We start from the raw sequence: 22,170 nt of genomic DNA on the forward strand, positions 1-22,170 counted from the left end.
TGACTTATAAAGCAATAGGTCAGATCAGATTAAATATTACACTTTTTATTTTATTTGCATAGAATTATAGCTATGAAAGATTTATGTCAGAATTTGAAAAAACAACAACAATGCAAAGGGTTCTTTAAAGCCTGTGTATATGAAGTTGTATACAGTACATTTTAATATGAAAAACAAGTCACTTAAACAATAAGTACCATTTTTCCTTTGCAACCATCATTGTGAATGACATCTATATGTGCTTGTTTGGCATTATTTAATGATATTTCAGTACCCACACATGGATCAATCCACCCTGCTTTTAAACCTGCAGTAATTGCACTTCGCATTTCTGCAAACTCAGCCGGCAATGTTGCAAATAGTCCAACCCCTTGAATTGATGTTTCCTTTCCCATCATCAGTCTTGGATTGATTTCAATTGATCCCCTGCATCCAATAATCAATACCTTTCCATTAGGTGCCAACATTTCCAAATCTCTACTCAGATTAACATTGGACAACATTTCCAGTATGATGTCTGGTCCTTTGCCATGGGTGGCCTTCATAATCTTTTCAGGGTATCCTTCTTCTCTGTGGTTGAACACTTCACTTGCACCTTGCGAAAAAACAGCATCAATTCCTTCTTGTGAACCAGCAGTTCCAATTACGGTCATACCGTGTGACACTGCAAGTTGACAAGCTGCCATCCCTACCCCTCCACTTGCACCATGAACAAGGACAGTTTGATTTGGTTTGGCATTTGCCTTAAGAAATAATGCTTTGTAGGCAGTAAAATAAGGCGTTCCGATCGCAGCTCCTTTTCTAAAATCATAATCTTGAGGCAACCTTAACAGCCAGTTGGGATGTACGTTGCAGTACTCAGCATATGCCCCAGACTTTGCATTCATAAATGAGGCCACTCTGTCACCTTCATTAAAGTCTTTTACATTTTCACCTATTGCAACTATTGTTCCAGCCAAATCATTTCCAGGAACATAAGGAAGTTTGGGAAGGCGGCCGTAACTTCCAGATCTTATGTAAGTATCCACTGGGTTAACACCAATTGCAGCGACCTTAATCAAAACTTCATCAGGCCCGGAGACTGGTATTGGAACATCTCTTTGTACTTCCAGCACATCTGGGTCCCCAAATTTTGACACAACTACAGCGCGCATTACGGATGTGGATAACACTTTTCCCTTAAGCATTGTAACTGGTGAGATTTTTTATCTATCAATTATATCAAACAAAGAATTGGTTTCTAGACAACTCTGTTCAACAACAAAGAAATGAAAAATTAAAATTTTTTAAACCTTTTAGACTTGCACCCTGGGTTGTGGTATTGAAATTTTGATTAATTAAATCAAACTGTAGGTAGGTTAAATTGTATGATAATAACTTATTACAAAGCTTTTATAAGGTTTAAAGCAAACTGGTGTGTTGTGGCAACACAAGGCAAATAACCTGTTCACAACATACCAAAATGTAAATGTTTATCAATGGGAATGCTGAATATAATCTTAGTAATGACAAGGCTGGAAATGTAGTATTATTTGTAATTGTCAATTTGGTTAAATGCAATCTAACTCATGAGCATACGTTTAAATTTGATTAATATGTTTATGTCTTCATATTGCTTCTGTATTTTCTCTATGTGATTAATATCTTGTGGTTAGAACCAATTTTGGTGCTGGTCTATAATCCTACATTTATTTTAACAATAACAAAACTGTCAAAGTTGAAGTTCCAAGGAAGGCATAAATATGTTAGAATTAATATAATAACTATTACCCCTAATGTGTAGTGAATTCTTATTTTAATGGTCCGGCAAGATAAGGCCTCTGCATGCCCTAATATGTGGCTGCCAAAAATTCGCGCGCAAAAAAATGTTTACACGCCAAATGACGTCACCGGCAGCGTTCTCGGCAAAGAGATTATAACCTCTTTGTTCTATAGGCAAGCAATCAACACCAAAGATATATTTGGTGGAACGGGACTGGACTGCAATCGTGACCTTTAGAATTCAGATTTAAAAACTTTTCAAAATATAAATTTATGCATTTTAAATAGTTTTAGCCAAGAGATTATAACTCTTTGGTTTTAGAAAGCCTTTACAAAAAGTCAAAAGCCCAATAAATTTGTCAAAAACGTCAATCTGGCAAGCCTGAGGAGTATGACCATTGACCAAGTGTTGGCCGAGTGTATAAAACACGGAATTTCCCTGATTGCGAACTAAATTTTATCTATTTTAGTGTTTCTTGAAGTGTGGTTTGTCTAATATTTTTATAAACCGCTAGTTTAGATTTTACAAAGCAACAAAACAAACTCTCTTGAATATTTTGAACATTTAAAAAACAGATATTGTAAACCACATACGAAAGCTTCTGTGGAAAAAAATGCAGTCAAGCTGGGTGGGCAATGGGCATGGGTAGGATGATCGGGCATTACCGTTTCAGCGTACCAAGAAGCGTTCTAGTTTTATGGCGTGTAGATACTATATATATTAACTAGTTCTAATCATTTAAAAAAATTGAAATATAAAACCATAGAATGCTAATAACTGTGAGTATTTTGCATTGATCTTGATGAAGGTTCATAGAAATCAGTAAACTAAACTTTGTTTAGAATCGTAAGTAAACGTAATAATTTATGTTTCTAATCTATACTGGTAATTTATATGGTATTGTTTGTCTTAATTTATATTGTTTGTTAGTTTTTTTTTTGTGCGTTTCTGCCACCGATCTATATGAAAACCAAAAAAACGAAAGAAGTTGAAATGTAGCCTGCCTCACATTTCTGCAACTGCACCTACAAGTTAAAATCGACGCAAATAAGCTAAATCGTGATTTGGGTTTAGGCAAAATCTTGCATAGCATGCAGCCATACAACCAACCTATGCGGCTACGCCAGGCGTCCACTAGCTTTACGTCATCCCGCAAGTCTGTTATAATGTAATTTGTCTTCAAACATGTGTAGCAAAATCGAAATATAAGTTTTCCAATAAAAAGCTAATTAAATATATTTTGCTTAAATAAATTATACTAATGAAGCGAACGAGAATCTGTATTTGTGATAATAGCATGTTGGTTTCGCATTGAATTGTCAAGGTAGTTTGTTCAGTTTCGATTTAAAGAAAAACAACAGACTTTCATATGCGCGGCGCTTTTGAGGGTTAAAACCGTACACGAAGAGTGAAGTTTACATGGTTAGGTTAGTAGTAATCGTTTTGTTCCGAAAAACTACAGGAGTTTAAGCACATTGAGTCTTATATTGGAGTGAAGCGATGGTTGTCTCGGCATGACAACCTGCGCGATCCACTTGGAGGCCGTGTAAGATATGTCGACGGATGCCTTCTTCAACGACATTTCTTGCAAGTTTTTAATCATTGCCGAAAATAAAAAATAAATAAAATGATAAAAAATATATGTCCAATATTTTAGAATACGTTTTCCGTTTGTCCGTGACGCGGCATTCCACGGCGCAACGGTAAAGAAGCGCTGATCTAGTTCAAAAATCAGCATCCAAACGTAAACAAACCGGACGTAAAAAGTTGATTCGCGCGAAGCGCGAAAAATTTTTGGGATCAAAAAGTATGTGAAATGGACTCGTGTCTAAGTTGTCAAAGAGGCGGCGGACCGTATGTTGCCGACCCCTGATCTAGGTAAAACGCACAGTAGGTCACTGTGGGTTTCAAGGAGCGTCAAATTTAAAAACCAAACATTTTACTTAAAGCCTCTCATCGATGCGGGAATTACTCGAACACTCAGACTTACTCGATTCTGAGGGAGAATATATTAAGTAGGCCTATGACCAATTGGCAATAAAATACGACTTTAAACCGAATAACGAAGACTTTAAATCCTTCATTAAAATGATTGCTGCCTTACCACCCGAATGGGACCATACTGACGATATTTCGAAAAATAAAGGGTGTTTAGTTAGGAACTATTTCAAATATGTGACACTCCAAAGGCTCTTTACAATTAAATTAAGCAGTATGTATCGGTTTTCCCCGAAAAGCAACAAAAAAAATGGGAGCGATACTTAGGCTTTTCTCCAAATACAACTCCTTGGCAAAAACTGTATTGTAATGCATATAATTCAACAAATGAAACCAAGCTACACTCGTTTCAAATCAAACTTAACCTACGTGCGATAGTAACAAACGAAGCATTACACTCCTTTGGGAAAACTGACTCCGACCAATGTTTTTTCTGTCAAAATGCCCCTGAACCTAATTCGCACATTTTTTATAATTGTCTTCATATTGAATAATATTGGGAAGAAATAACATCTTGGATTTCCTTAAAACTTTTAATTTCCTTGCAAAACGACCCTGTAACTCTCCTGTTTGGAACTGGTGTTGACAAAGATTTGAATTGCTTACTGTTATGTGCGCGCTTCGTTATATACCGTTGTAAGTATGCAAAGACATTACCGACGATTTCTATGTTTATTTTTATGATCAAGTCTATAAAACACTCTGAGTATATCTGTGCTTTAAATTCTAAAACTCGAAATTCATAAAGTTAAGTGGGCTGGCCTTTAGCCCAACCTGTCGCTTCTTAATAGGTGCTATTTTTTATTCTCGTCCGTCTTTCTATTTTGTTGTTTCAGCGTAATAATAAAAAAAAATAAAAATAAAATAATAATAAAACGTGCTGCGGCGCTTTACTACGAGAAGCAACTGTCGTTTGGAATCAGCACCATATACACCAGTGGTCGGCAAACTGTGGGCGGCAGAGCAATTTTTAGCGGGCCGCGAGTTACTTTTGAATAGCTTAGTGCAGCGTTTCTCTCCGGTGCGCCATGGAAGGCTGCTTGGTGTGCCGCGAGCGAACGGAAAAAATGTCGAAATCATTCAAAAATTAATCGGAATAAGACTTAACGGGCAAAAATTTTTATTCTCCAAGGCTGGAAGTCCCTTTAAAGATATGCAACTATAAAACCCAGATAAAATAAAAATGCAAGCAAATTAAGAGAAATATCGGTACACTTCAAAAATTTCGCGCTCCCTTCGCTCGCAAGGTGCGCCCCCACGTTTCCATACGTTTCTAGGTGCGCCCCTAAGTAAAAAAGGTTAAGAAACACTGGCTTAGTGTTATAATGTAGTTGTGGGCCTCGTGATAGTCCTACATTCATTGCACTTTATTTTCAAAGATGGTATGGCTGAGATTTTTTATATTGTCTGAGCGTGGTTCATGCTATATTTTATGCCAACTTTAACTATATGTAAACGCAAAATTTTTCTCGTTTGCGCGCATATTCTTCGTTAGTATGTTTACATTATGGCATGGCAGTGTTTTCGGCATTAAGGCCATGTAATACCCTTTTTTTGGTGTCAACAGCATAACGCTGTGTTGACTTGGTCTCCCTACAAAATAAAATTTCTAACAAATTATTTCTATAGTTATTTTATATTTAACTTTGTAATAGCTATTGTATCATGAGTAACATTTATCCAAATTGTGAAGCAAGATTAACGTAATGTATTTTTTTTATTTTTTTCGTGGCCATATAGTGTTAATCTTTGATGCACATCTAAGATAAACGATTTGACAACTAAACCTTAATAGAAGCATGTTTTGCGTTTCCCAAACTTGCTTCAGCGATATTTGTTGATTTCCTGCGTCGTGTGACGCAGTCCAATTTCTGTTAAATTATATCGTACAGTCCAATTTCTGTTAAATTATATTATAAATGCCGTTATTTTAAGCAACATTAGGTTCCTTTTACGTGCCATATGTGTCACGTATCCTTTCAATTGAAATTTTGCCAATTTAAAACGGATTAACCCAATTTTTTTATTTGCTGGATCTTGTCTTCATATTTGCGTACGAGTTCGTTCGAAAACAGCAAGTGTTTGTAAAAGAAGAATTGTTTTTAAATCGTAACTTTGTGACCTAATTATAAGCCTCCAACTTAAACAAATGTCCTGAATCCGCTACTGTTTTTTCCGGTCGAAGTGGCTTTACGTAGTAGGCCTTCAATAGCTCTGAAAAGAGTATTGGGCCGCGACAAAAAAAGTTGGCCGACCACTGATATACACGATCACCTGCGGCATAAGAAGTTATCACTTTAATCCACCAACACTAACAGCAAGCCATTTCGGAGGAGCGTTGGAATAGCTTATTCGATCGACGCATATTGGGCATTGGTGGCCGTCACTCGACTCCCTGTACGAACTGTTTGTTGTGGCCGAAGATATCGTGATCTCCAGGTCGTTAACTTAAGTTCATTTGGAACCTGGAAATGACATTCCTCTCACGTCCAACCCATCTACTAACAATAATCCAAACGTTAGACCAGTGGTTCTCAAACTTTAAAAAAAAAATTACGCAACGGTCCCCCAAATTTCTTTTAAATTGCTCACGGTCCATTGAAAATATAAACGAATAAACACAAAATAACACGTTGTTTTTAATGGTATCAATGGGACGGGTGCACGTGCTTCTTTGCTATCAGCTCGGCTTTGTTAACCTCTAACGAATCAAGTTATTTAACTAAAGCAATCATGTACAGTTTTAAAACCGTTACCGTATAGGCGTACAGCTCACAGTGGCAACGCAGCAGCTGTCAAAACGTAATTCCCATTAGCACAATGCAACACTATGACGTCACAATGCACAATTTAACTCTTTAGTATTTCGTTAATATACCTAAAACCAAACAAGATTAAATCATAAACCACAGACAGTAGGCCCGGAGTTCCAGGTCAACCAACTTGGTTGCACTCTGAAACTGCATTTTCGACGATCAGCCACTCAGCTGCGTCACGTGTCACATTGAAAAGACCAATAAAGGCATTTTTTCGCGCTTAGCGCGATTAGACCTTATTTCAGTTCTATATCTTTGTACGAAATCATTAGAGAACAAATAGTATGTTTAAGAATAATTGTTCTATGACGTCATGTTATGACTTAATTTTCTGATCTCATCTCTAAAAAAAATTCAAGATTAATAAAGACGATCAATGCGACCGTCAACGGCTAAAAGGTTGGGCACCCCTGCTATGGCACAATCAAGAGTTTGTATGTCACAATGGCCCATTGGGTGTGCGGTTGTTGTATAATTTGTCGGGGATACATTTTCAGGGCTTGGTGTTAATTTTATTTGTTCATATTCATTTTATTTTAAAGTGTTAGTTGGCCGTTATAAATAGCGTTATTTACCAGGGTTACGTTTAAATAGTATTAATTTCACTTTGGTTCGTGGTTTACTATACACGCTGCATGCTCCATACTGTGTCTGTACCTTGTTTCTGCAAGCAAAAACAGATATGGGACGAAAATTTCCCGCCTTAACTTATGGCTTAGATACAAAATGAGTAGTTATAAGAGATTCATTTACATTTACGTAAAGTTTGGTGAAGACTATATGCAAAATTAATTTTGGAATTATTTTGCATCAAAAATATTCCTTTTATCAAAATATTTACTTTGTATGTAATTTCATTTTTTCTGCCTCAAAACAAAAATCCCATTCCCAGAGACAGTGACAAACAGGGACTTGCCGCCTTAAAACTTTACCTTCGTGAAAACTTTTGTGTTTTTTTCCTTCTGGTCCAATCTGGCGACACAGTTTAGAAACGCCATATAAATGTAGCTTCTCTCAATGCTTCTCTGCGCTCTATAAAGGTGAAACTTGAGTACATGGCCTTCCCTCATGTATTACCGCGATAGCAAATACAAATTTGACGAGATATTTGAAAAACTTTATGTAGATAATGCGTACGGCCATATTATTAAAATTTGGACAGCTAATGTTTAAAAAGCTAATATATTCATTCTCTTAGGATGGTTTAACGCCTATGGTATGCTATACGTTTGCCAATGAATTACTAATTAAGCCACTGCGCACAATGAAAGTCTCATCGCGGGACAATGAAGCGCAGCAGGCGTCCAGCGTTTCGTCTCTTCGCGAGCTGAATAAAGAAAGCGAATATGACCGAGTTCTGTATTGAAGTTATTTACCGCTAGATGGGAATCGATAGCTACAGAAAGCTGAAACGATGACGTCACAATATTTCAAGTTTTTGTCCCCCAAATGCATACTTTTTCTATAAAGCTTCGGACAAAAAACGATCTGAAACATTTGACGGCAAAACCAAGATAAGTCCCAAAAATAAATTTTCGGCCCATATTATTATGCAAAACACCAAAATAAAAGTTGGGCAAAAATTATTTTAATCCAATACGTGGAGTTGGCCGCCGCCAGGCTCTGAGGTTGCATGACAATTTTGAAAGATGATGTTACAATGTTAAGTCAAACCGCGAAGTCATAAAACAACTAGCCTTAAAAAACCTGTGGTTCTTAAATAAAGCTAAAAAAAATGCATTTATTTGGTTTAAATAGCCTTAATTTAAAAAAAGACATAAGGCATTAGACACACAACAGTAGTGTTGTAAACAAGTCATTTTGAAATGACTCAAGTCCCAGTCAAGTCATTTGAAAAATAACTTAAGTCCAAGTGAAGTCTTTTGCAAAAATAACAAGTCAAGTCCCAGTCCAAGTTATAGATTGCCCAAGTCAAGTCCCAGTCAAGTCGTTATGAGAGCAAGTCAATTTCAAGTCATGCCATTGACATAAAAATGAAACGTTAAACTATTAAATTGGTAAACTCGTTTGATTATAAGCCATAATTTAACTAAAAAATAACCCAAACGCAATATACAGCAATATAACACAACTTGAGAAAAGTTTTAATGAAAAACACTTAATTTAACCCCAAGTTATTTGATAAAATGACTTAAGTCCAAGTCGAGTTATTTATCAAAAAGGCTTAAGTCAAGTCAAGTCATTTTGGTCCAAAGCACTTAAGTCAAGTCAATGACTTAAGTCATTACAACACTGCACAACAGAGACTCACATATTACTCAAAATATGCGAATTTAATAATATTGCAAATTGCTATTCTATATGAGTTCATACGGCGCAGAATGGCTTGCATATTGTGTGCGGCGCGTTTGGGCTGAGAAGATTTCTTTTAAAATGGACAAAAACATCCAAGAAAAAGATTAAAACATTTAAAAAAAACACACGCTAAAAAAGTTGCGTTTATATAATAAAAGTTGATAAAACATTTGGCAGGTATGGCCTGTTGCCCCTCGTCATCGCTTGTCCGCCCCTGAAAAAGACTTATGTGACCACATTGTGCCGTGTGTATAGCAAGTTTCATCTCACATTCAGGTTACTTGGAAATCAACATAGTAAACAAAATTCATATGACTAAGAAGAATTAAGATTACATGATTGTATTTGTTTGTGACAGTCACCACAAAAAGAAGTTTATCAAAGATACAGCCTATTCGTTTTTAAAACATCTAATAATTGGATTAAACAAATATTCGTCTTAGGGAGGTCCTCGCGCCCTCCTTGCGAAGCCTTACCATCCGCAACGGGCGCGCCTGCCAGTTTAACAACCCCTGAGTTAGACGATAATCTCAGTGGCACTGAATGAAAATATATCATGATGTTGCCGTGATATTTACATCAAACATTATCAAAAACAATGGCAATTAGTTATTCGAAAACTAATAAAAGAATTATACCCCAATAGCAATTAAAGAATTTACTTTTTTACATAGTTAATAGTGTGGCGTCATAATAACGTCATGCCTTGTATCATTAAGTTCCATATTAAAATGTTGCGCTTGTGGAGTTTAGCCAACATATGGCCACTGTGAAGTTGCCAAGGTAAATTGCTTATTTTTCGTAAGTCATAGTATTTTGTTGTTGTTAAATGCGCCCTAATGACGTCATATTTCGCCCTGTCGATTTGGTCCATTTGACTTTTTTGTTACCTATAAGACCAATCTTGAGGGTTTATCGGCATTTTTAATTTTATAGCCTATATAGTGGTTCCAGGGGATCGAGAGAGGTTGTCTGGGGTTCGCCCAGACGTCTAAACTAAAAAATTATAAAAATCAAACACAAACCAAAGGTTTAGCAGTAAGGATAACAACCAGTTGTAGAATTATGTTAATGACTTTTGCTTCTGTAAACCTGACGTGGTTATAATACACGTAGCCCAGTGTTTCCAAACCATTTTAAATCGAGTTGAAATAAATTCAGCCAATTTATATCGAGGGCGTAACAAATTTCGCGCGTAGGTTATACCACTTTTATACCACTTTTAAAATTCCTATTTTGGCATTAAGTAAACACCAGTTGGTATTAACGTACGGCCGCCGACACTTTTATTTTCCTAAACATGCAATAGTCAACGGCCGCGCAGTTTGTGCACCCCTGGCTTGAGTAATAAATTGTTTAAACAATAAACGGAATACTAAAAACATTTCGCACAAAAACATTGACAACTGTGTATAGTTTAAAGGAATATATCTGGGTTGAATGCTGGGCTTTGGAGCAGGCTTAAATGTTAAATTGCTCCGGCTCCAGCTCCGGAGCTCTCTTTTATCATAGGTTAGCTCCAGCTTCAGCTTCGGAGCTTATTGATACCACTGTTCCGGTCAAGCTCCGGCTCCATACGTCAAAAACTGAGATTTAAAGATGAACGCCTTATTTGCAATATCTAGCGTTTCAAAATAATCACAAATAAAACAGTACAATAAAAAAAACACCACAATGGTTAGTTAGAAAAGGTGGTGCCAACGAGGCAACAATTCTCGATTTTGTGAAGGGTTGCTGTTAAATTATGTGAATTCAGCCATTAGTAGTAACACAGCATCTTATGATATACATCGGAGCCGGAGCTATTCGCTGCTCCGGCCCCAGCTCCGGCTCCGTTAAACATGCACAGCTCCAGGGCTCCGGCTCCATGCTCCGACTTCGGCTCCGACTCCAAAGCCCTGGTTGAATGTTCCCTTTTTCAATCGCAAATTGTTGATTTTACTGGTTTCGCAGAAATTAAAAAAAAATTAGTTTTAAAACACTTTAAACTGAAAGTTGTTCATACAAATAATGATGGTTTTATATAGGCCTGAACTGCACATTGAACGTAATGTCGAGTACAATTAGTCAAAACTTTTTTTTTTATTTCAATCCATATTTTAAAACATTTTACTTTTTATAAATGTAATAAAGTAAATCTTAATAGTTTGAAAAAAACGTTAAATTATAGGGTCAATGAGGGATGAATTATAACAAAATATAAAAACAAAAATGCAATTTTAAGCTATTTCATGTGATAAATACACAAAAATATAACTAGGTGTTGTCAAACGAATATATTTTGTCCTATGAAGAAAGTGCCACACAACACAATTGACATGTTTTGTTCATGTTTAAGCCTTTTAAGTTGCTTGGTAAGAAACGTAATCTGTGATGTACTTCGTTACAAACGTATTCTGTTGAGCAGTCCTGTAAATTTGCCTTAAATTTAGTTAAAATCTATAATATATAGTGCAATACAAAATTGCTTTTGATGTGTAATTTTTAATATTTAAACTGCATGTAAATATAATATTCAAAAATCCTAATGTTTACTTGTGGGTAAAGTTAAACAAATGTGGCATCCTTCACGCTTACATTAAAATATATTTTAAATGAAGTAATTTGTCATAGTCTGTGAAGGCATCATATGATGTCCATCCTGGTGAAATTTTATGCCTGTTACTAAAAATGGGAGCTTGGATCCGCCAAATAAAAAAAAGTAAATGCAGTAGGGATACTGTGTGGGTAAAAATTTTGGACGAGCAAAATTATGAAAGGGGCAATGAATATGTGTCTTATAATAGCGGTTTGGGCACAACTCAAATATAAGAATAATCTTAAAAGGGTTTAAAAAAAACTTTGTTTCCCATATAACAGAAATCATACAGGTTATGTAATAAATTTATAAAGTATGCTACTTAGGTAAATTATAATTAAAAAAAAATACAACGTTACCTTGATTAGCAGCCGACTTGATTAAGGACATATAACTAGTCTTCAAATTCCACAGAATAGTCTCTATTTAATGACACTTTTTGCCGATATATCCATTGTCAATATCCCCGATATGCAAACTTTCCACAGATATATTAAAGCTTGTTTCAATCGTTAGATATAGTTTTCATAAACATCACAAAATTCATCATATTCAATAAACACTGCCCCATTTTACCTATAGAAACCTGTAAAGGAAGCTAAGAAATACAACTTAGCCTATTAACCTAAACACATATTTGATAATAAAGTCTAAGTTTTAAGCGAATAAGATAAACTGCTGACAGCAAACTCCAGCGCAAAGCTGCCCTAACTTGCACTTCCCTAAAGTTCAAATGTTCGCGCAAAACACGTTCAAACTCGATTGTGATGATGTCATCCGCATATCGGCCAATCGGACGTCGTGTGGAGTAAAATTAAATGCGCGGCAGCGAAGCGGGACGGGATGGGAGGTCGTTGCGAGCCAGCAGGAGGCCATTCATGCCAATAGCGCTGTCTCCCGAGGGGCACAACAAAATTACATGCGATTTGTTTATGTCAAGGCAAGGTTACTTAAGAATAAAATATCTTTAAATAGAGCAATATGTCTATTGCCAGAATATTTAAATCTCTTTGTTGAAACGCTTTAAATAACGCTTTTTTTTCAAAACCTAGACGTTTAATCATATTCGTCAAATAGGATCATAAGCAAAACGTTTTTAAGAGTTTATCATATGTTAAAATGAAACTAATATATTTAAATGTTTCCTACGAGGTTTAAATAACGTTTTTTCTCAAAACTCCAACGTTTAATCATATCCGTAAAATATGTTCAAGTAAAACGTTATATAAGAGTGACTTTACATTATACATTTATAAATTTCATGTAAACGTTTAGCTAACGGTATTCTATTCACAACTTAAACGTTTAAATAACTCCGTTGAAAGAATACGGATTTTACACGTTATTTATAATTAGAATAATAGTACATTTTAAAACATTACTCGGCAAGGTTTACTTAACGTACGTTTTTTTCAAAAACTTTAAAGTTTAACGATATACGTAAAATAAGTCCGTAAGTAAAACGTTATATAAATTTATAAGTTACATATAGACGTTTAAATAACGGTATTTTAGTCACAACTCACTCAGACGTTTAAATAACTCTGTTAAAAGGGTACGAATTTTAAACGTTATTTACGATTAAAACAAAGCTATATTCATTTAAAGTTACTTATTAAGGTTTACATAACGTTTTTTTATAACATTAACGTCTAATCACATACGTTAAATGGGGTCTTTGGTAAAACCTATAGCATAACGTAATTAAATTCTTATCGTTAACGTATGATTAAATACCTTTAAAATGTACGACTTTTAAACGTTGTGGAAGAAATGTTAAAAAGTTTGCATTTAAATGTTGCCTATTAAAGTAACACTAACGTGATAAATTTTTTTTTGACGTTACATAAACGTTTGTAGTTTTAGGTTATTTAAAAACTTCATGTTTACGTTATAATCACGTTTGAACATTAGTTTTAGCTTGGTAAACAGAACAACGTTCTGGAAAAACCAAGATATAACATTTACTCTGTTGTGTTTCGACGTATTACCACTTTACAACCAATTGGTAACGTTGTAAAATGGTTGTACAACGTTTTGTGTTTGCTGGGTTCTTCTATTTTTAGTTGGCTATATACCTTGACATACAAGCTTAAACAGTAGAAAAACTGCAGCTGTGGCATGTTTTGCATAGTATAATTCGCGGTACTATACAATTTTATGAACGCTCCCTAATGTGGGTTTGGCGCCCGTCAAATGAAAAAAAAAAACACAACGCCCCCATGTAACACTTTAACGCCCACAGGGAAAACGCTGATGTAGACAAAGCATAGCTCCAGCCCAGTGGTTCATATAACATCTATATCAATTTGGAAATCTTTCTCTTTTGATTACTTTGAAACGTACTCTTTACTTGCTGAAGAGGAATAATTTTCTTCGAAAGGTGTTGTAACAGCGCTGTATGTTATGTGAAATGGGTGATCCATAAGTTTTGTTTGGTGGCGGGCGATGGAAATATTTTGGAATGCTTGCAATATTGCTACCTCTAGAAACACCTAATATTGAAAACACCATGGTGATGTTCTCTCAATCAACTCGTCGCAGAGGCCTAGGCTACCCAGAGTATTTAGCGCCCGGGGCAAACTATAAAAATTGGCGCCCCCTCCTCCATGTTTAATCACTTTTTCTATACTTTATACGAAAAACCAATTCAAATTTTAATATAACATTGTATTTAAGAAGAAGCAGCCTTATTTTGGCATTTGCAAGCCTTATTACGGCGCCCCTATACCTTGGCGCCCGGGGACATATGTTTTTAGGGAAAAAAGACTCAACATCAATAACACCGAAATTATTTTGAATTAGACCATTTTATGTTTTAAGAGACAATAACGCGTATATAAATACTAGTGTATTAGCGCAGAAGTTCCCTAACTTGCCAAGTATCAAGGTAAGACTGAAAAAAGCACTTTGACTTGTTTTAAGTCAACATACATGCTTTACAAAATCGTTTTTTCAAAAACGTTTTTAGGTATTTGAACCGAGCCCGACCGGAATTTGTAAATTTTTTTCCTGAATCGTAATCGACCCGAACCGTTAAGCCGAACTTGAAGTGTCACAACATATGCTAAGTTAAAGAGTCAAATTATGACAAGTTTAATGTCATTTTTAACAATTAAAGCTGTTGGTTTGTTTTTTAACATTACGTGGGATCTTAAATTAAATACGACTTACAATATAATTAAATGTACTTTAAGTTAATGGCTTGACTTGTCATCAAAACACTGTGGATTAAACTGCGGCGCAATGCTGGACAGAATCAGCTTTTTTGTTAACGTTAAGTTGCTTCCTAATTTCGGTTGAATTCTGGTTCGGCTCCTTAAAGTCCTACAAAACAGTTTAAAAATTGTTGTGGTTCAGACAAACAGACATCTTCTCCCGAGGGTTTTTTATTGTCACTTTTCTGGTGACATTTAAATTTTAAATAACTCTGATTAAGTTTAATAGTAATCATCGTGCACTAAAAATGTGGAATAAGTATTTTGCGGTTGAAAGATAATACTAATGGATCACTAACTACTACTCTGTTAAGCCTGATTGCCAGTTTCGCGCCAAGCAATCAAATAAGATGATAACATTTCTGTAGTTGGTTTCCAGAACGAGGCTTTATTAATTATAGTTAGAAAAAGAGAAAACATATATGTAGCAACATACATAATAAATTTTTATATATTTACAGTTTTCAAAGGTATTTAAAAAAGAATCGTTTGTGTTAAAATAAACCTTTTTTACACAAAATTTCAGGCAACTATGTTCGAAAATCACAGTTGGCTTTTGTGTTTTTGTACAAAATGTGTTTCAGCAGGCCTTTTCAAAACAAAATAGCTTTGAAACTCTTAGAACAAAACTTAAGTGAAAGAAATAAAACTTATGCTCGTTTTATGCACCTTTACAAAGTTATGGCTATACATACTGACGTGTTTTGCTTTGTATGACACTTGGGTTACACCCACTCTTACACTGCGAGTTGGCACACCGACGCAGCGACACTTTCTTCCAAAAAAATGCGGTTTTTGTGATGATAATCTCTTTAGGTCCAGTCCCTCACATTCACCACTACTCACAGTGCGACGCGTCAGCAAGTACTTCAGGCGGCGCCAATCTGTCGAACTGATCAAACGGAAGGACGACAGAGACTGAACACGAAGGTCAGACAACTAGGATGGTGCCATATAGCTGTTCATCACTATTATCACAATCACCAAAACCTTTCACACCGTCCAATAATGTAGCGCCTAATTGGCTGTCAACATAGGTAAACACGCGAAAATTGTATTTGCATAAAGTGACAGCAGCTTGCAACACTAAAGAGCGTGACCTTAGCCTTGCGCAATATCGGTACGAAGAACGGCTAAGTTATAGCGTTAATTAGCACAATTTTTTGAAGCTGTATTTCCATAACGTTCTTTTGTATGTCGGTATTAAATCAAAATATTTTTGTCGCATTTGCTTAAAATTAAACACTAAAAGCAACCCAGTTCCCTAAACAATGTTAAAGATAAATGTACTTGAAATTTGTAATAAACCTTGTATAGTCCACCTCACTAATTAATATTTCTGTAAGTTTACACTAAGTGACTTTGATTCTTCACAGAGTGCGTCATTCCTAAATATTGAGAAAAGCATATCGTTTACTTTTTAAATAAATCTAACCAACCATGACGTTGTACTAGCTTTTATCCGTAAAAATTTGTATAAACCTTCTATAGTCTACCTCAGTAATTTAAATTTCTGTATGTTTACTGAGTGACTTTGATTTTTCACAGAGGGCGCCATTCCTTAATATGGAGAAAGGCATATGGTCCACTTTTCAAATAAATCTAACCTACAATGACATTGTACTAGCTTTTATCCGTAAATTACATCGGTTTGCCAATATTTGATTGACTTAACACCATCCAACAGTTATCTTTTAAACTTTTGAAGGGCTGACCGAAATTTTGTTAATAACAAAAAAAAATTGAATTTGACATAAATAATAAAAAGATGTTTCGTAGCTTGCGAACAATCCATTATACTAACAATTTTTAACACTTGTTTCTCACTGTTTCTTCATTGGAAAGTACCAAATGCTTTGGTCGACCAAAATACAACGCTTTATTAAATGGTGACATTATGCACACGTGAAGAAAGTTCGCGAAAAACTGCATTTTTTACAACTTAAGAAATGGGCATTGCGGTATGGTTCATCACATCTCGGGTGTAAAATGACAAATTCAAAATGACGACTCTGTTTACAACATCACATAGGTTTGGTTTGGAAGGCAGATTGTAATTAGGTTTAGTCCACGTAAGTACATATATTTATAACCATATAGATCAACGCCATCCGCAAAGTGCAGAATGTTTCGTCTTTCACGCGCATGGGTTACTGCAAAGCTGCTAAAATACGAACAAACATCACGTTTTACAACACCCGCTTTGGTAGAAAAGAGTACGCACTCTGTAAACAGTCGAAAGCCATGTACAAAATATTCCATGAAAATATGCGGTACTCGAGTTGTTGAATAGTGCAGAACGGGTTTCCTGGACAGGCCCGATCTATGCAGGTTCCACGTCTTCAATCAAACAGGTATATATGCTGAATAGCAAGAAAACAATGCGCTAAAGGGTTCAGAGACAGGGTTAGCTCATACTCATTATTAAATTAATTCCCTTTGCAAAAAGAGAAAATGCAATAATAACAAAATAAAGTTATAAATAAAAACTGAACTTGGTAAGATGGTAAAAAAAAGTACATTTAAGACCAGCGAAATGTATATTTTCATCTTATAGCGTGTTTAATAACCAATGTACGCCATGTATGTCTTATAACGACATATTTGTCATTTGTTTTTTTCGGTTTTATTTCCTTGTTTTCCAGGTTAAAAACGATCAAAATGTTTGCCGGGCAGTATTGAAAACGAATATGAACGCTTGTTACAACAGTTGTTAGTCAACCTGCAGGCCCGCCTTATGTATAGCATGACAGATAGTTCTGTGTTTCAGCCAATTTGTTGTTGCGAGTTTACGCTCGCACTTGATAGCCGATGAAAACATCTTTAGTGTAGCGGCGACAACAACGGGTGTTTAGCCATCGCAGACACCGGCGTATCTGGCTGTGGGTCGACCTTTTGTGCACGTGGGAGCCAGTTTCGCTCTGCCCGATTTCATCTTCCCAGTCATCATCACCTAGATCACTTTGCATTTCATAGCTATCTTCTGCTTTGTCGTCTGACTCACTACTAAGTACTCCAGTGGGCCCTTTCTCAAACCAGGATACTGGTGACTGGGGGTTCATGTCATCTAACCAATCAGCATAGTTCTTCATTTCTTTCTCTGACCATTCGTCGTTCTTTCCGGCTTTTCCAAGTATTTCTGCGCATGAGGAAATTATTGGGTAAGGTTGCATTAACATAGGTATTTTACTCAAAATTCCCCGGCCGCATCAAGCCAAGCGCAGCGCAGCGCGGGGGCGGCTATTATTACAATCCGAATATAACTTCTTTTTTAGTATCAACTGTGTGAGAAAGTACTTTGGAAGCACAAACGTTTAGTCATGACCGGTGCGGGACTAAGTATGCGTAGAGCGGCTATATTAGAGGGCTCGTCAAGTACGCGTGACCGCAAAATATGCCTTCACGGAGTTTCACAGTGTCTACTCAGACCACATTAAACTGAAAAGCTTTTCAATCATGTTGGCAGTAGACAAAAAATCGATAAGCCCTGCTGCGTTCGTGTGACACTTTAAAAATCCCTAGAATAACAGTAAAATAAACACAATGTAGTATTTCCATAAGTGAACTTGAATCAACGACTTTAGTAAACTTAATAAAGTGTAACGTAGTTCAGTTACACATAAATTAGACAAAGAATCTTGAAACTAAAAGTAACAACATCTCACAAAATTAGCAAATTCCCAAACACAAGGGCAAGGAGAAAGATAACCTTAATAAATAAAAGCGAGTGAAGAACATGAAAAGGGGGCAAACTATTGAAGGTATGTCATTATTGTCTAAAATCTAATATCTTTGGGATTTTCTAACAAATTAATATTCCAAGCACCACAAACCTTTTATTTATATCCTTGACTGGGACTGTCAAATGTGTTAAACTTTGGCTCCGTATACTATGACCTTTTTAGGGCCTAAGTTAAAATGGAAGAAATCTGTTTTCATGTAGGCCCTGTATGGTCATAAATGTAAGTTCGCTATATAATTAATCTAAAGTTAAAGTATGGAAGAGTACAGATATTCAGGTAAAAACTCGTAATAAGTCGCCAGATGAGCCCTGCCCCTCCTCGTTGTTATCGCCTAGACACGGACCTGACTGTGGTTTCGTGAGAAATACAGCCGTGGAGATATCTACCGATAAGGTTTCGCCTTGAGAGTCGGCATTTTCACTCGTATAAGCTTGAGATTTCACTGTTGTGAATTGAATATTTCCGAAATTTCTTCAACAAAATTTCCAATTAATAATAAAGCTACTGTTCAAGACAATAAACTGCACCTTCGAAAGCTTGCAGGATTAATGAGCAGCTGATATTCGAATGATGGAATAATTATAACGAATTCACAATCACTTTTGTTGTGCCAACATTACAGTTTATAAACGTACGATGAGAACTATTCGTCGAGCACAGGGAATCTTATTCTATTCGTTAGCTTGATTTTACACATATCTGTTACCCGCGCTTGTTTCAAAAAGTTTGGTTTCCTACAGCCCAGCCGTGTCTTAAACTAATCTAATAAAAGTTCGAAGGCATGCATTGGGACCAATTTAATTCTCTTGAGTAAAGTTTCTCATTGTCTTACTTCAGCCAAAGCAACAACACCGAACATTTACTTTAACGGTACTATCAACGCTACGATACACAACGTTTTTCCACATTATGAACAATGGGTTGACAATAAGTAATAAGTATTCACGAAAACAAGTTACACCTCATGATTTGAAAATGGGTTTCGCAAATTTCTCTTTGAAGTACTTAAGTTGGTAGTTTAGATTGGTAGCCCAGAAATCTAGCGTATTTGGAACAAATAAAAACAGTTCGTAAGTGAGTGGTGATGTTTTCGCTAGCATATAAAAAGGCCCTGCATGTTCGATAAGATTTGTACTTGAATGACGAAAACTTTGTCCTGCGCTATTTTCGTGGGAAAATGTCTGCGCTTGTTAGTTGAGATGAAAGATAAATGAACTCGATCCGTGGGATTATGTGCGGAATGACGACAGTTGCGTAGCAACTTTAAGTACCCTTCCTATTATTCGTATGCGGTCAAGCGCAAATCTGGCAGACTGGCGAACTTGCGCCGTCGGGCACACAACAAATAAACTCAACTGCACCTCTCTGGCAACCGTTTTTAGACGGCTTCGTTAAAAAAACGTTTTCAATTTGAAGTTTCGACACTCATTTCGAAGGAAAGAATCATGTACAAACCTGATTGGTCTTCAAGCAGTGATTTAGCTTGATTCGCTTCATCAAACGTACTTCTTCTGTATCGCGAATGTATGAACACGTGACACTTCTGGCAAATAAATCTGTAGCACCTGTACAAGTAATGTAAATTATAGATTTAACCGCCAACAACACTTAATTAAATAATTAATAAATAATCAACAACTGATCAAAGGTTTAAACCTTGATCTACAAGAAGTAGCACAAAACAACAGCGCATTCGGAGGAAAGTTTTTATTGTTTTAAAGGTATATATGGTAAAACATAAATTGGAACCTTGTATTGTGTCAGTCGCATTGTCGGATTATTATTTATCGTTGTGCAAATCCATTCGGCTATAACAGCTAAAAACCTAACACGTTACGTTTTTCATGTTCAGCAACGGCAAACAGAATGGTGAAAATTGCAATTAATTGTTGGGGGTTTGGGGTTGTGTGTGCGGCCGCATGTCATGCGGCTAAGTGAGCCTCTCATCGTCGCGTCTAATCACCTGTAAAACCATCGCCACAAACAATGGGCCTCAGTCATGGCAAAGTTACATGGTTATTTACGTTGCAAATACGTTTATTACCGTGCTGGCGTGCGAATCTAGGTGCAGTGTTTGAACTACTGTGCTAGAAGGGCTGAAAGTTAATAATTCCCCTAACATACGTTTAACCATGCAATATTATAAATAGAAAGCGATTAAAATAACAATTTTTTTAAAGTAAAACTTTTTTTAGAATTTATGGCCATACAGGATAACGAAGAACGAAAAAATGGGGTTTTAACATGGCATTTTATCAAAGCATATTTTCCGGTCGAACGGTTTGAACCACAGTGGACTAGACACAATTCGCTGAGTAAATACAAACGCCGTGGCTGCTTAAACATGGAATCTGAGTTGGTTACACCTCTGGCGTGAGCTGTCTTCACAAAATAGGCTATTTGGCGATGAAAAGCTTAACCAATAAAGCATTATTTGTATTCTTCACGCAAATTAAACACCTAAATAACTTATATGTAGAAAACTGGCTTGTAAAACTATAATGTACTGTCACAATACCAAGTTAGTACAGTAAACCTACCGTCTTCTCCTTCTACTTTCGACGAGACATGACATACATATTAAATTGGCGATCACCAAGTATATAATAAGGTTGTTCGTTTTCCACATTTTCGTTTTATTTGATCCTCGCTAATAAATAAACATTAACTTCATCTAACCTAAAAACTCTGTTCAGCCAGTCTTATCAACCACATTGCGCTCAATGGAAATGTGCCTTCTTTCCTCATGTCTGGCTTTTTTCGTGCGACTATGCTGATGGCTCAACATGAAACTCGATTTACGCTAAGATGTAGCAGAGCTTGACAATTTTCTTAATTGAAAATAGCGCAACTTTGTAGTTTTGCTAGTTCTTACGACGAAAAAGATAGCATTTTAAAACACTGTAAAATATTTTTGTGTTTATCCTGTCTAAATCATTTTAAAATGTTTTATTTTTATTTTTAAGTAGAAATGGAACTCTCGGATTTGTCACGAGTATTGGCATTATCAATTGCCTGACAAAGACTAGTAATTTTGCGCCGTCAATATTATTTATATATCGTTGTATAGTAAGCCAACTAAAAATTTGTGTTGGCTAAACTCTAGAAAGCCAGTTTACTATATCTGCCAAGTATAACACTGAACAGTTCTTTTCAAAACTCCTCACTTAAGCAGTGCCCTTGCTAATAACCAAAATCGTTTTCAAACTGTTTGTTATTTGTGATTGCAAACAACCTAACAATAGTTTCCATCGGTGCACTATTTGCGAGTCGCCTGAACACGTTTGTGTCTATAGTTTGATCTCATGACCCACCAAAAGTAAAACTGATTTGCCTTTAACCTACTAATTAACCTAGATCTGAAAACACACTTAATTTGGGGTAAAAATGTAAAGACACGAAATTTCCAATTATGTAAAAACAGGGATGCAGTACATTTACAAACGGAAACATATACTACTATACCGGTATTTTCAAAAATGCGTTTTACTTTGAATATACCGTACACCTCTCTAGTTTAGTGAAAATACTCCTTGAGCGCCTCCCCGAAGGCTCCGCCTCGAATCACGTGTGTACGTTTTATTTTGCTTCCCTTTGCGGTTTGCATTATCATAAGCAAAAGTAGCTGTATACACTTGTATAAATGGCACAATAATTTTCAAAAGGTAAACTCACGATTTTTCGAGTATGGTGTCCTTTAAAAGCTATTGACTCGAGGTATTTTAACTTCTTTGTGTAT

At 35.9% G+C, this 22,170-nt stretch overlaps 2 protein-coding genes across 3 annotated transcripts; both read right to left on the bottom strand.

Moving 5' to 3' along the window:
* Nucleotides 1-39: 39 nt before the first annotated feature.
* Nucleotides 40-1,243, bottom strand: LOC146138195 (zeta-crystallin-like). 2 transcript variants are annotated; one of them, XM_083394799.1, is made up of 2 exons: nucleotides 540-1,243; nucleotides 40-446 (listed from the first exon to the last, which is right to left on the bottom strand). In XM_083394799.1, exons 1-2 carry the CDS (start codon nucleotides 1,185-1,187, stop codon nucleotides 183-185), a joined length of 912 nt encoding a protein of 303 aa, XP_083250925.1. In that variant the 5' UTR covers nucleotides 1,188-1,243; the 3' UTR covers nucleotides 40-182. The 2 variants fall into 2 exon arrangements, with proteins under 2 accessions (XP_083250925.1, XP_083250924.1); XM_083394798.1 differs by having other exon boundaries at nucleotides 40-1,243.
* Nucleotides 1,244-16,549: 15,306 nt separating this feature from the next.
* LOC146138196 (uncharacterized) lies at nucleotides 16,550-21,153 on the bottom strand. The gene is made up of 3 exons (XM_083393988.1): nucleotides 20,972-21,153; nucleotides 19,887-19,996; nucleotides 16,550-17,827 (listed from the first exon to the last, which is right to left on the bottom strand). Exons 1-3 carry the CDS (start codon nucleotides 21,058-21,060, stop codon nucleotides 17,478-17,480), a joined length of 549 nt encoding a protein of 182 aa, XP_083250114.1. The 5' UTR covers nucleotides 21,061-21,153; the 3' UTR covers nucleotides 16,550-17,477.
* Between the last annotated feature and the right edge of the window lie 1,017 nt (nucleotides 21,154-22,170).

Source organism: Ascidiella aspersa, chromosome 7 (genome assembly GCF_963924565.1).
Source record: "Ascidiella aspersa chromosome 7, kaAscAspe10.2, whole genome shotgun sequence".
Taxonomy (NCBI): domain Eukaryota; kingdom Metazoa; phylum Chordata; class Ascidiacea; order Phlebobranchia; family Ascidiidae; genus Ascidiella; species Ascidiella aspersa.

Excerpts from the sequence above, each read along its gene's own strand:
- LOC146138195 (XM_083394798.1), bottom strand. The coding sequence starts at position 1,187 with ATGCTTAAGGGAAAAGTGTTATCCACATCCGTAATGCGCGCTGTAGTT.
- LOC146138196 (XM_083393988.1), bottom strand. The coding sequence starts at position 21,060 with ATGTGGAAAACGAACAACCTTATTATATACTTGGTGATCGCCAATTTA. Across the intron at positions 19,997-20,971 it reads GAAAGTAGAAGGAGAAGACG|GTGCTACAGATTTATTTGCC; the intron begins GTAGGTTTACTG and ends TTACTTGTACAG. Across the intron at positions 17,828-19,886 it reads ACTGCTTGAAGACCAATCAG|AAATACTTGGAAAAGCCGGA; the intron begins GTTTGTACATGA and ends CCTCATGCGCAG.